The following is a 14442-nucleotide window of genomic DNA, read 5'->3' on the forward strand; positions in this document are numbered from 1 at the left end:
ACACCTGTTTGCATAACTTCATCTTGTAATTTAACCCTTAGAACCTGGGTATTCTTCTGGTAAATCGATACTTCACTCCCTCCAAGGGCAATATATCTTTTCTAAGGCGTGGTGCCAGAACAGAACACGAAACTCCAGGGATTATTTATTTTATATATATTCGTTCAGGGGATGTGGGCGTCATTGGCTAGGCCAGAATTTATTGCCCATCCCTAATTACCCTTGTTCAGTGGGTATTTAAGAGCCAACCACATGGCTGTGGGTCTGGAGTCACAGTTAGGGCAAACCAGGTAAGGAGAGAAGACTTTTTTTTATTATTCATTCATGGGATATGGGCTTCGCTGGCTGGGCCAGCATTTATTGCCCATCCCTAGTTGCCCTTGAGAAGGTGGTGGTGAGCTGCCTTCTTGAGCCGCTGCAGTCCATGTGATGTAGGCACACCCACAGTGCTGTTAAGAAGGGAGTTCCAGGACATTGACCTGGTGACAGTGAAGGAACCACTCATCACTTACAGCCAGTCCAAGTACCTACCCCTCAGCCAATTTCCTAACCATGTCAATAATTTGCCTTTAATTCCATGACTTTAATTCCAATCTCTTATGAGGGACTTCATCAAATATGAAATTTCAGTAAATGGTACAGATGCCTTCTCTTTTATACAAATAACCCTGTTGCTGAAATTTGATCCAAAGTCACTGCCAGGGCAGACTGATGGGTGGCGTTCCATACATGCTGCATTTTGGTGTTGCAGTTTTTGGTCTGAAATTTCAGGCCTGGCGAGTTAGCAGTGGAGAGACCATTGCCGGGAAAGTGGGTAACCTGCAAGAATGACATTCTGTAATATAGTAATGAGTTGTTTAATCACAAGGAGTGAGGAACAGACACAAAGAGTAGTGATGATCATTATAAGAATGGTTTACAGTAGGAAACAGCTGCTTAATGCCAAAGATAAAGGCTGGAATTTCCCGGCCCTGCCAGCCAATTGACTTCAGCGGGTTCAGAAGATTTCCCCCCCAGCAGGCGGGACTAAAAGATCCCGGCCAAAGTATACAGGTCAGTACATTGCACTTGCAGCTGGAGCTGTACACACTGAGGGAAAGATAAAAGTACAACTGATTGGATCAAAGAAAATCATATAATTTGTGTAGGAATTAATAATACAGAGGCATTTAAGGGCACCTATATGGATCATATGGTATCCTGAGTTTAATTAATCAGAATATGCAGCACAAAAGCATAGAGGTACTAAACAGATAAAAATTGTTGGTTATGCTGTGGTTTAAATATTTTAGGAAGGTAAGAGAAGAAGTTGAGCTAATACCAGAGATAATTGTTTTATTTTATGAAATAAAACTGGTGTCCCGCGAATGCATAAAATCCAGCGTGATGACTTGGGTCGCAAACCCGATATCAACACGCTGGTTTCCCATAATACAGTAGTCAGGCGGGTGCTCACCCACCATTTTTTAAAAAGTTCTTTAATGGGAAATTGAGTTTGTTAACGAGCCAACTGATGCGAATATTACACTGCCCACACCATAATGCAGTTGACATGGGCAGGGGGAAGAGTGTTGAGTCTGCTTTTCCACCAGATGAGATGGAAAAGTGGTAACGGAGGGGTACATCCTTTGAGAGGTGCCCTATCTGCATCAGGGCCACCCCCCTAGATGGCACACCCACTTTGTGCTTCCCCCCACACCCTGGACCCCGGCCTCCAAAACCTGACACCCCCACCACCACGCCCCCATCTTCCCCGAGGGCGGCCGATCCTAAAACGTCTAGACTCACCTCACTCCAGGACCCATGCTGTCTTCTTCATGGAGATGCTTACGGTGCCAGCAGCGCCTACCACTGATTGCTGGCAGCTCTTGAGGGCGGTAAACTTATTTAAAACTTTTTACAAAGTTAACTGAAATAGAAGTAGATGCTACCAACCCTCATTCCTTCCCAACGAGAAATGGCTCGCAGAGGCCTCAAAGCACGCAGTGTCCTGAGCGATCTTAGTGATTTGAAGGCTTGAATGCTGTTGCCTAACATACTGAGCCACCCTATCTGTAAGAAAAAAAATAAGTCATTGTCCATGTTGCAAATTAATTATTTTGCATGATTATTTAAACACAGGTAAAACATATAAAAATGTATTCTCTTACTTTTCAAACTATTTCTGATATTTGAAGCTTCTTGGAATTTCATCGGGATCAATTTTTCTTACAGAGAGGTAGATGGGTGTAAGTCGAGCTGAGTGCGGCTCCGTTTCGGCAGGGACGGGGCCGTAAAATGCGGCACGCCATTCTAAACCCCATTGACTTCAGCGGGAACGTAAAATCCCACTGCCGTAAAATTCTGCCCTACTATGTTGAAACGTTTTGTGTTGAGGACTCGTATTTTGTAATGTATTTTAAATTGAAATATAACTCCAGAAGAAAGTTGTTCAGCCACATGTAGCGCAATTATATGGTGTAATTTTTTGACATATTGTACAAATTATGACAAATTATGAGTATTGTTCCCCTTTTGCTGACAGCATTGCAAAATGGCGAATCTTGATATGCAAGCTCATAAACAGTCTGTCAACAGGCTATTTTAATGGGTGGTATCACAGCTGAACCTAATTCTGTCCTCTCCTGACACTTGCACAGATGCACTTTCTAGTAGGAGTCACGAGATTGTTGTGTGCTGCAGGAACTCTAGCTGATTTTTTTCCCCTCTCCACAAAATTATGCGTTTTTTTATCATTTAATTATTTATTTTAACAGACATACTTTAAGGCCAGGATCTTTAGGTCAGTGAGCGGAGGGCGGGGCCTGCCTGCTGATGTGTAAAATGACGTGGGATGATGTCGGGCGGAACTCCCATCACCCTGCGTCATCTCAATTTTCAGGTCGGCGGGTGCTCAGCTGAATCAGCTGTGCGCCCGCCAAACTGTTAATGGCCAATTGAGGCCATATAAAAAGTAATTCGGATAATTAATGGACCTGCCTGTTCAACCTTAAGGTTGGAGGGAAGGCCGGGAGCTCTGGCGAGCTTCAGAAAAAGCATGAAACCTCATCCATGGGCAGGATGAGGTTTCATGAGGGTTTTTAAAATTTTAATAAATGTATGCTTTTGTGTCACATGAGGGGACATGTCAGAGAAATTTTATTTTTGCACCTTCACTATTTTTAAATTTGGCACTGATCTCCTTGAGGCAGCATTTAGCCTTAGGGAGATGAGTGCGCTCTTTCGTGCACATGCACGAAAGAGCGCACTCTCGGCTGAGGGATCCCCCCACCCGCACAGGGAGTGCACAGCGCTTCCTGGCGGACGTCACACTGGGCGGATCTTAATTGGCCTGCCCACGTACAATGGCGGCGTGCCCCCGATCGGTGGCACGCGCGCCTGGGCCTGTTCCTGCACTTTCCCCCCAATGGGGGTAAAATTCTTCCCTAAGGCATACTAGATAGATTTTGCTAGAAACTTAGTGGCACCGTAGGCTAATGTACTTTGGTACTATATGCCATGAAGTGCACAGTCTTCAAGTTTACTGCTGTGATTTCAATGCAGTGAGCTTCTGATCATGCTTAGCCCACTAATGAGAAGCACCAACCAGAGCTAAAGCAGTCCTCTTCTGGGACAGAGAGAAAGTTGGTGGGGAAGTTACCTTGTTCAGTTTCCCTCTGTCTTCTAGAGGGCAGAAGCTGTTTCCCAGCCAGGAAATAATGCATGGCACTGGGGAACTTTCAAAAAGGCAAAGAGATAGTTGTAATAAGAGGAGGATTACAAATAAATAAAGCGAAGAAAAACAAAATCTTCTGAAGGATGTTTCTAATCAAAATAATTTGTTTGGTCTTTACAACTCTGTTTACTCTTTTTAAGACATTTGTCTGCAATGTGATAATTCACTGTTGTAACTATGTAGCTAATCCATAGATGTGTATCAGGTGTTTTGTGCGGAGATGTTACTCCAGGCAATTCCCATACAGCTTACATTTGTTAAAAAGACACATTGTCCTTTGAACATTAATGTCTTCTGAATAAACAACCATGCTACATGTTGTGAAATGATGTGCAGATGCTATCTCATAACTGCAAGCCTGAGAACAGAAGCAAATTGCATTTTTACTAATAACATGTAAAACAGTCGAACCAAGTTTAAGATTTTTAAAAATTCCCATAAAGAACTTCATACGAATTAATAAACAAAAACTTACCACAACAAGAAAGAAATCCAGTAATGTCCAGACGTTTGAAAAATAGTCTGTAAGACCGAGGCCTAGCACCTTAACAATCATTTCAAAATTGAAAAAGAAGGTGTAAAAGTAATCCAGGTACTGCAGTGCCAGCTGGACCTTTATATCATTTTGCAAGTATTTATCATCTAAAGTCTATAAAGAAAAAAAGAAACATTCCAGCAATACAATTCTTCCAATATAGAGGTAGTTAGGACCTTTGAATGTTTTTTTTTGGTACAGCAATTGGAAGGATGTGTTAACACATTGGGGTACAGTTTTCCCCATATACAGTACTTTATGCGCTGAGATGGCCAAGATGGGTTTAGCCACCTTTAGCCCCTGATACGGTCTTGGTAAAGGAGTTGAAGTGACAGGAATAACTGCTCTGAGGATTGTTAAGGCCATGATTAACTATTAAATCTCCTGCCAGCACTTATTTAAAAGGCTGCAAGTCATTTTATTGCCTAGTGTTTCAATTAACAACCTCTCCTAACAGCAATCTGCTGAACAGGAATAATGTAGTTGTTACCGGGGCTTTCTGGTGCCACTTAAAGCCATACTCAGCTTTCACTGTTCACATGCTGCAGGAGATAGACTGTGTTTGAAGAAGATTTTGAAACGGATTGGGAGTCTTTCCGGGACACTTTGTCAAGACTTTACCAATGCTCTGACAACAGTTTCTGAAATTCTCTAAGGACTTCATGTAAAGAGAGTGCTGTGCCACTCTACCTTATTGGAGACCTTAGAGAAATCATCAGGAGAAAGAGAGTGCATGGTCTTAGGGATCCTGCTAGGGGTCTCCATTTGTCTGGAGGAAAAATGAGAATCATGAGGCCTGGCAGAGCAGCTCCAGCTGCTGCAGGAGAGGGAGGGAGACGTGGGACTGGAAGACAAGGTGGAAAAGATGGTGTCACAAATTGTGGCTCTCATTAGTATCTTACAATGTCCAACATTTTAGAATTCTGTATCCTTCATTGTAGGGTCCCAAGGCTGAGAGATAAACATAGGCTGCAGACATTAGAAAAACAAAGAAGGGGATAAAATTAAAGAAAATGCATGGAAAAATAAAATTAAAAAATCCTAGTGAGGACTGATATTTTCTTTCAGGCTTTCACTGATATTTGAATCTCACAGTTCAATAGCAGAGAACAGGAAGAAACTGTTGAAAACTATAATACAGAAAATGACTAAGTACTTAATTAGGAGTCATGTTATATTGAAAGGATTGGAAACACATTCAAAGCATGTTTATAAGGTTTTAAGAAAGTACAAAAAAAAGTCTTTCAGCAATGTCATGGATTGATTAGAAACAATGCAATGAAGCGAGCAGGGAATGTTTTCAAAATTAGCTTATGATTTTGCATAAATGGAACTGTGTATAATAGGCTTAACCCACTGTTTGAGAAGTGAATCAACCTACAGTTGCTATTGTGCATTTGAATTTACACCAGCACAAATGTATTATTGATGTAGCTCTAGTTAAAATCCATATAATTTGCCTGATCTATATTATGAAATAGAGGTCAAACCACAGTTGGTCTCAGATGTAATCCAGTTTCAAATACCAGCACAAATGGGGTATTATTCAAATGCAGTTCAAGTTTGTTAGCCACCAACAGTGATTGGTATCTGACAGCTACCCAGGCAAACAGCTGCAGCTTGCTGTCTTCCTTCAAGATTCAAAAACAGGGGAGAGGCTGCAGGAGAAGAGTCACCATACATATATAATATATATATTATATATATTTATACATATATATGTATATGTACAGCTGTACAGACGCTTGAAGAATCTGTTTGTAATCCTTGTAGCACTAAGCTGTTGCTTTGATGTGCATTTTGAAAGGAGGCAGGCACACCTGATTGTGTTACCGTAATTCAGTCAGCACGCAATAAAGCATTCAGTTGGACTGCAGGACTTTTAGGTTTCTGTCTTAACTGAGTTAACCTATATGTTTTGAATGGGCCATGCAGGGAAGAGGGTTACAAAATGCATTAAATAATGAAACAAAGGCTGAGTGCTTAAAATAGCTCTATCCCTGTTTTAGAATGGGGTTTCCTTATGCTATATTCACTTATTTTACTTTTTTATATAAAGGGCTTGCTTCTCTTCACATAGGAACAGGAGTAAGCCAGGTAGCCCTTCAAGGCTGCTCCGCCATTCAGTTAGATCATAGCTGATCTGTTTCTTAACTCCATTTACCTGCCTTAGCTCCATACCGCTTAGCTAACAAAAATCAACTGATTTCAGTCAGGAAAGTTCCAATTATTCCAGCATTCACAGTCTTTTGGAGAGAGAATTCCAGATTTCTATCACCCTTTCATGAAGAAGTGTTTCCTGATTTCACTCCAAAATGACTTAACTCTAATTTTACCATTATGTCCCCTCAATCTTGATCCCTCCAGAAGAAATAGTTTCTCTCAATCTATTCCGTGGAATCCTCTTACATTTTAACACGTTAGATCTTCTGATTTGTACGTGAAACAGTGGCACAATATACTGGATTTCTAAACTACAATTGAACAAAATATTTCAAGAGAGTGGTCACAAGGTAAGGTGAGCAACCCTCAAAAAAAAGAAAAAAAAAAGACTTGCATTTGTATAGTGCCTTTCATGATCTAAGGACGCCACAAATCACTTCATAGCCTATGAAGTCCTTTTTGGAGTTCAGTCCCTTTTTAATGTAGGAATTGCAACAGCGATTTGCTCACAGCAAACTCCCACATACAGCAATTTGACAATAATTAGATAATCTGTCTTTGTGATGTTGCTTGAAGGATAAATATTGGCCAGGACACCATGGATATCTTCTCTGCTCCATTTTGAAATAGTGCTATGGGACATTTTCTGTCATCCTGAGAGGGTAGGTTGGGGTTTAATGCCTCATCTGAAAGACAACAACTCTGACAGTGCAGCAGGCCCTCAGTCCTGCATTCAAGTGCCAAATTAGAATTTTGTGCTCAAGTCTCTGCAGTGGAACTTGAACCCACAAGCTTCTGTCTCAATACCAACTGAGCATAGCTGACACTAAACTGTATAGCAAGCTCCTGACCTAAACTGTGCTCTAAATTGTGCTTTAAATGTGAAGGCTAGAGAAACATTTCATTCTCACTCAGCTCCTAGTGACAAGTTAAGGTGACATCAGCACAAGCCCGAGATGAAAAACTAATTTACCTCTTTCTGTTGGAGGTCTGAATTGATGGGACAGAGAGTGAGAGGTTAGAGGCTCAAAATGTAAGAAGGATCCTTTGTAAGGTAACAAATGTATTTGTCCAATAATGTGAAAAGTGTTAGAGGAATCTCCTGAAGTATGAGAATTGGCGAGGATTTGGGCAGAATAAAAAGTTAACAGTTATTCAGAGGTGGAGAAGTGTTTGGAATGAAGAAGGAAACCAGGATTCTTGAAGAGGTTTTAGTAATGGAGGAAATGTTGGACTCAGTTGGAGGCATTATGAGGTCAAGATATTGATAGATGTAGAAGTATGAAGCATGGAATTATTTTTCACATAACTAACTGAGCCACTTCTAATTAGTCCATTGCTTAATATTTCTTAATGACTAAAGGATTGAAATTGCTCTGTGCTATAAGTAATAACAAATCTCATTAAGATGTATATAAAATTGTTTTGTCAGTTATTCTAACAAAGGCATTATCCTATTTGTCTTAAATGGGTTAACCACATTACATAGAACTACATAGAACGTGCAGGATAGGAACAGGCCATTATTCTCAACTGGTCCAAAGTAGTGCTTACAACAACTTGCATTTATCTGACACCTTTACAGTAGTAAAACATCCCAAGGTGCTTTGCAGGAGTGTTATCAAATAAAATTTGACACTGAGCCTGGTAAAGAGATATTGGAGCAGGTCTTTAAAAGCTTGGCCAAGGTTGTAGATTTTAAAGTCTGTCCCAAAAGAGGAAAGAAAGGTGGAGAGGTTTAAGGAGGGAATTCTGAGCTCAGGACCTTGGTCCTGAAGCATGGTTGCCACTGGTGGGGTCATTAAAATCAGGGCTGCTCAAGAGGCCAGAACTGGAGAAGTGCAGGTATCTCAGAATGTTTTAGGTGTGGAGGAAATTACAGAGACAGAGCTGAGGGGGCAAAGTCACAGAGGGATTGGAAACCAGAATGAGAATTTTAAAATTGAAAATTGCTTAACCGGGAACAAATGTAAGCCCATTAGCATGGGGTGAAGGGGATTTGATGCAAGTTAAGCCATGGGCAGCAGAGTTTTATATGATGCCAAGTTTATGGAGGGTAGAATGAGTGCATTCAAGTTGTCAAGTGTGGAAGCAATAAAGTCTTGGATAAGATTTCAGCAGCGGCGAGAGAGTGGGCTGATGTTACAGGGGTGGAAATAGGCAGTATTAGTGATAATGAAGACATGTGGTTGAAAGCTCACCTCAGGGTCAATATAACACCAAGATTGTGAACAGTCTGGTTCAGTCTCAGACAGTTGCCGGGGAGAGGATGTAGTGGATGGCTAAGGTACAGAGTTTCTGGCGGGTCCAAATACAATGGTTCCAGTCTTCTTAACATTTAGTTAGAGAGGGAATATGAGAATTAAAGAACATTCAGGTGTAAAGTAGAGCTGGGTGTCATACTTGTGGTAACTGATGCTGTGTTTTTGGATAATGTTGCGGAGGGGCTGCATGTAGATTAGAAATAGAAGGAAGTAAAGGATAGAGGAGCGGGAAGAGAAGCCTTTGCAAGTGATAATGTGGCTATGATTAGATAGATAAGAATGGAGTTAGACAAGTGCATTCACCCAGCTGGATTAGAGTGGAGAGGTGGTGGAAGGGGATGATGTGGTTAACCATGTCAAAGGGTTCAGACAGGTCGAGAAGGACTGGGAGGCACAGTTTACCTTATTCACAGCCACATAGGATGTCATTTATGACTTTGATAAGAGTCATTATGTACTGTGGCAGGGGCTAAAACTGATTGGAGGGTTTCAGGCATGGAGTTCTGGGAATGGTGGACATTGATTTGGGAGGCAACAGCATGCTGAAGGACTTTGGAGAGGAAAGGGAGGTTAGGGATGAGGTGGTAGTTTGCAAGGAAGGAGGGATCAAGAGTTGGCTTTTGAGGAGAGGAGTGATGATTATACTCCACACGATCTTTCATATACTCCTATTATCTTTTCCCACGTTTCCTCTATTTTCCCTCTCTTCTTTTCTCCCTTATGCTTTCTTCATTGCTACATGTAATGCTCTTTCACCCTAATTTCTTCCATTTTGTTTTATCCCCACCTCTTCTTAAGGCACAGCCTATGCTTGGATATGATTCAATGAACAAGGCTGCATTCTGGTGCCTTATCCAAATGACAATTATTCGTGCATACCCCTAGACAATGAGCATCTATAGCATATTTGAAATAGGGCTTTACAGCTAAGCGTGGCCTGTCCTTATCTAATGCCTCCACAGACATTTTCTAGCAAACATCCGTTGATTGAGATCATGAGTATGATGCCAGTTACTTCTGTCCCTCCATAGCCCATGGGTACTGAGGATAATGTGATGGCTCTTTTACCAACTTGGCTAAGATCAGGAAACTCTGCATAGACCAGAAATCAAAGCTGAGTTCAGTTTTGTATTGGGCAGTTAAGTTATTAACTGGACATCAAGGTACGGACAAGGTATATTCCCACAAAGGCGAAAGGTAGGGCAAACAAATCCAAAACACGATGGATGATGAAAGAGATAGAGATTAAGATGAAACAGAAAATGTGTGCTTATGACAGAGGTCAGTTGGATAATACAATTGAGCACCAGGCCAAATATAGAAGATGCTGTGAGGAACTGAAAAGCAAATAAGAGAAGCAAAGAGAGAGTATGAGAAGAGACTGGCAGCTAACATAAAACAAAATCCAAAACTCCTCTATAGGCAATAAATAGTAAAAGAGTGATAAACGAGGAGTGGGGCCAATTAGGGGCCAAAAAGGGGATTTAGGCATGGAGGCAGGAGGCATTGCTGAGGTATTATATGAATACTTTGTACCTGTCTTTACCAAGGATCAAGATGTTGCCCAGGTAATGGTGAAGGTGGAGGTAGTTCAGACACTTGGAGGGAAGTTATGGCACTGGCAATAATTTTCCAATCTTCCTTACATTCAGGGATGGTGTCAGTGGATTGTAGAATTGCAAATGTTACATGCTTGTTTTAACAAAAAGGATATAAAGATGAATGCATCTGCTATAGGCAAGTAAGTTTAACCTCTGTGGTGGGGAAGCTTTTGGAAACAATAATTCGGGATAAAATTAAGTCACTTGGGAAATTATGAATTATACGGGTTAATTAAGGAAAGCCAGCACAGATTTGTTAAGAGAAAATTGTCTTTAACTAATTTGCTTGAATTTTTGGTGAGGTAACAAAGATGGTTGATGAGGATATTGCTGTTGATGTAGTATACATGGATTTCCCAAAGGCACCTGATAATGTGCCGCATAAAAGATTTGAGAGCAAAGTTAGAGCTCAAGGAATAAAAGAAGCAGTAGCACATGAATATGAAATTAGCTGGGTGACAAGAAAGAAAAAGTAGTGGTGAACAGTTTGTTTTTCAGACAGAAGGAAGGTTTGTAGTGGAGTTCTCAAGGGGTTGATGTTAGGACTCTTGCTTCTTCTGATATATATTAATGACCGAGACCTTGATATACAGGGCACAATTTGAAAATTTGCAGACAATGGAAACTTGTAACAATTGTGAACTGTAAGGAGGATGTGTAGGACTTCAAAAGGACATGGACAGGTTTGTGGAATGAGTGGACAAATGGCAGAAGAAGTTAGATGCAGAGAAGTGTGAGGTGATATGTTTTCGTCCAAAAAATACAGAGACAATAAAAAATAAAGAGTTTATTCTAAAGGGGGTGCAGAAGCAGAGACCTGGCTGTATATGTTCACAAACCATTGAAGGTGGCAGGACAGGTTGATAGAGCTCTTAATGAAGGATACACCATATTGGGTTTTAAATAGAGGCACAAGTTACAAAAGCAAGAAAATTATGTTAAACCTATACAAAACACTAGTTTTCCTCAACAGGAGTATTGTGTCCAGTTCTGGGCACTGAACTCTAGAAAGGATGTGAAGGCATTAGAGAGGGTGCAAAAAGATTGACAATAATCGTTCCAGGGATGAGGAACTTCGGTTACGCAGATAGATTGAAGAAACTGGGACTGTTCTCTTTGGGGAAGAGAAGGTTGAGAGGTGATTTTATAGAGGTAATCAAAATCATGAGGGGTCTAGACACAGTAGATAAGGAGAAACTGTTTCCATTGCTGAAAGGATCAAGAACCTAAGGGCACAGATTTAAGGTAATTGGCAAAAGAAGTGATGACAACATAACAAAATTTTTTTTTACATAATGAGAGGTTAGGATTTGGAATGCACTGCCTGAGAATGTGATGGAGGCAGGGTCAATCGAGGCATTCACGAAGGAATTGGATTGTTACCTGAAAATAAAAATTGTGCAGGGCTACGACGAGAAGGTGGGACAGTGGCACTAGGTGAATTGCTCCTGCGGAGGGCCAGCACTGACACCACAGGCTGAACAGGCCTCCTTCTGTGTTGTAACCATTCTATGATTCTATGATCAAGGAAGAACATTAAGTTCTCAATGTACATCAGGGATAACTTCTGAACAAGTGGCATGTTTCTCCTAGGTTTTACATAATTGACATAATTCCTTAAATACTAAGTGCTATGGATGCTAGATATATGTAAAGTATCGGCATTAGTGGAATCATGTAAGAACATTAATTGTGACTCCGTAAGTTCTATTGTATAATGATCACCTGTGTTGAAGCTAAATAAGGTACCAAGATTTCTGGGTTTTTAGATATCCTAGCAATCAGGTTTTTGAGTAAGCATTTGATTTGGTTACAGATGAAAGCAGACCTGGTTGCCAAAAAAATCAAATTCAAATATAAAGCAGCACCAGATCCAAACAAGGGCATTGTAATGTGATGGTTTTGTGACCTCTAGTCCATAAATGCTAAGACTAAATAAAGCAATAGTTTTTCTTTCAACCTATTAGTACTTACCAGTGTTAATGTACTCAAAAGTATGACAAAGAGTACACTCCCATCAAACACACGATTATTCACCAGTTTGAACATCAGTGTCCTCACAGCCAGGAAGAGTTTTCCTATGAATGTAGTTTTAAGTGGATTACAACAAGTACATTTTTCAGTGCACATGGTCGGCAAGCAGGGTTGCATTATTTTGACTTCTGTTTTGATTTCCTCATTCTTTGCGGCTTCTTCTTCAATTGAACATGCTTGCTTTTCATCCTCTGTTTTATTATCTTCACTAATATCATTTGACTGTTTTGCTATATCTGGGCAATTCATGTCCACAGCTGGTTGAGACAATTCACTTTCCAAATCCTGTTGCACTTCCTCCACTGTCTCTAGCTAATGTAGTAAAGAGTTATGGTTGAACAACTTTACCAAAAGAACATACGTTGCAAAAATGATGAATATTACAAATTAATTCTTCCAGATATACATAACTACATAATAGGATGTGACAGGATCTGTATTCACAGTGTTTAATAATGAGCTTATATCAGAATATAAACAGAAAATACCTGGAAATAATCAGCATGCCCAGCAGCATCTGTGGAGAGAGAAACAGATGGTGGAATTTAGTGGTCCCAGCGATGGTGGATCAGGAAGTGGGCAGCACTTCTGCTCGTGGTGGGACTGGCTGGACAAAGGTGATCACATGGTGGCCGGCCAATAAATGTGGTGAAGGTATGGTACCCGGCCAATTTTGCGGCAGGATGGGCAGGTAGTCACCAAACCCGCCATCAGCTAACAAAGTCAGAGGTCTGGGCGCCATTGTTAAGCAGCACCTTGACATACTCACAGTGATGACAAGGCAGCAACTCCAGTCATTCAGAGGCTGAAGGGATCCAATTCCTGACCAAACCTCCAGGCTCAGCCTTCTGCTCTGCAACTGAAACCCAAGATCATCGCCCTGATCTCCAGACTCAGCCTTGTTCATCCTGATCAGTGATGGGCCTTGAGAAGGGAGAGTCCATCTGACACAGAGCAGAGAAAGGGTGGCCATGTGGTTCAACAATTCCTCCCTGCAGGTTCTCCTTCAGGCTGCTTGGGAATGATGGGAGCTGTGCTTTCTCACCAACGGCATCAGGAGGACCTCCCACCTGAGCAAGGAAGCTTGAATGGAGATTTCAGTGGAATTTAGCAGTCGTGGGGTCCACAGTCACACCTGGATGAATGTAGAAAGTGGATCCATGACGTCTTTCACACCACCAGGGTGAGTATAACAGAAACATTAGAATAATGTGGCTCCCATTAGGGCAACAAGCAATGTGTCTCAGTGAGGGGAGGAAGCGAGAAGATGGGCAAAAGAAGCGTAAAGCACGGCAGTCAATGCAACATGTGGCCCGGATGTATGTGGGTGAGAAATTACAGCTCATGCTTCCATCATTGTACAAGTGGCGTTAGAGTGGAATGTGGATGGATTACCCAGAAAGTGCTATTTTCTGTCAGAGGAATGCTTGCTGGTAAGGGGTTAGTTGTCCAATGAGTGGAGACTCATCTTCCTCTTCTGCCTGCAGGAGGAGTGGCCGACATTAGAATGCTTACACGTACCGTGGAGGAGGTGGTGGACTTGGCTGGAGAGCAGGATGGCTGTGCAATTGTGGATGGCAAAGCAGAAGTACAGAAAAAAGAGTGAGGAGGCATCAACCTTAGTGTTGAACAGTGGGCAGAAAGGAGATGCATGTCAGAGAGGGATGGTTAGGGGGATTGTGAATAATGCTTTCTGTTCTCCAATGTAGGTCCTTGTATTCTGGAGGTACAGCCTGATTCATTGTTTGTGACCCTGCAATCCATCTCTGAAGAGGAGAGCTTTAAAGCATCAACGATGCATCGTCACATCTTTGCCCTGCAACCTCTACCAGCAAAGATGCAGCCGCCTCTGTGGGAATGTGATTGTGGTTAGTGTTGGGTTGACAATCTGGTGAACAAATTACAGACATGCTGGAGCAGCTGTTGGAGGCTGTGAAGCTGAGGGTCCTGAGAGTTGGAGAACAGATGACGGGCCACATGAAACCTTCTGGAGATGCAGCGACATGCAGGGGAACATCTGGTGGAGCTGCCAGAGGCATTGTGTAGACATGCTGACATTAAAGGAGGACAAGCACTTGACTTTCTCCATGAAGAGGTTGGTGACTAGGCTATCATGAAGAGCCAGATTCA

The 14442-nt window shown here is 41.6% G+C and overlaps 1 protein-coding gene across 1 annotated transcript in view; it reads right to left on the bottom strand.

Annotated features, from left to right (window-relative positions):
* Window positions 1–14442, bottom strand: part of LOC121275700 (sodium channel protein type 3 subunit alpha-like) — a 204554-nt gene that overhangs the window by 104484 nt on the left and 85628 nt on the right. Inside the window, exons 14-16 of the mRNA XM_041183284.1 lie at window positions 12253–12624; window positions 4191–4364; window positions 1936–2052 (exon numbers count right to left, since the gene is read on the bottom strand). Of these exons, the coding sequence (XP_041039218.1) occupies window positions 1936–2052; window positions 4191–4364; window positions 12253–12624 (663 nt within the window). The remainder of the gene's footprint in view (window positions 1–1935; window positions 2053–4190; window positions 4365–12252; window positions 12625–14442) is intronic.

This window comes from Carcharodon carcharias, chromosome 1 (assembly GCF_017639515.1).
Source record: "Carcharodon carcharias isolate sCarCar2 chromosome 1, sCarCar2.pri, whole genome shotgun sequence".
Classification (NCBI taxonomy): Eukaryota; Metazoa; Chordata; class Chondrichthyes; order Lamniformes; family Lamnidae; genus Carcharodon; species Carcharodon carcharias.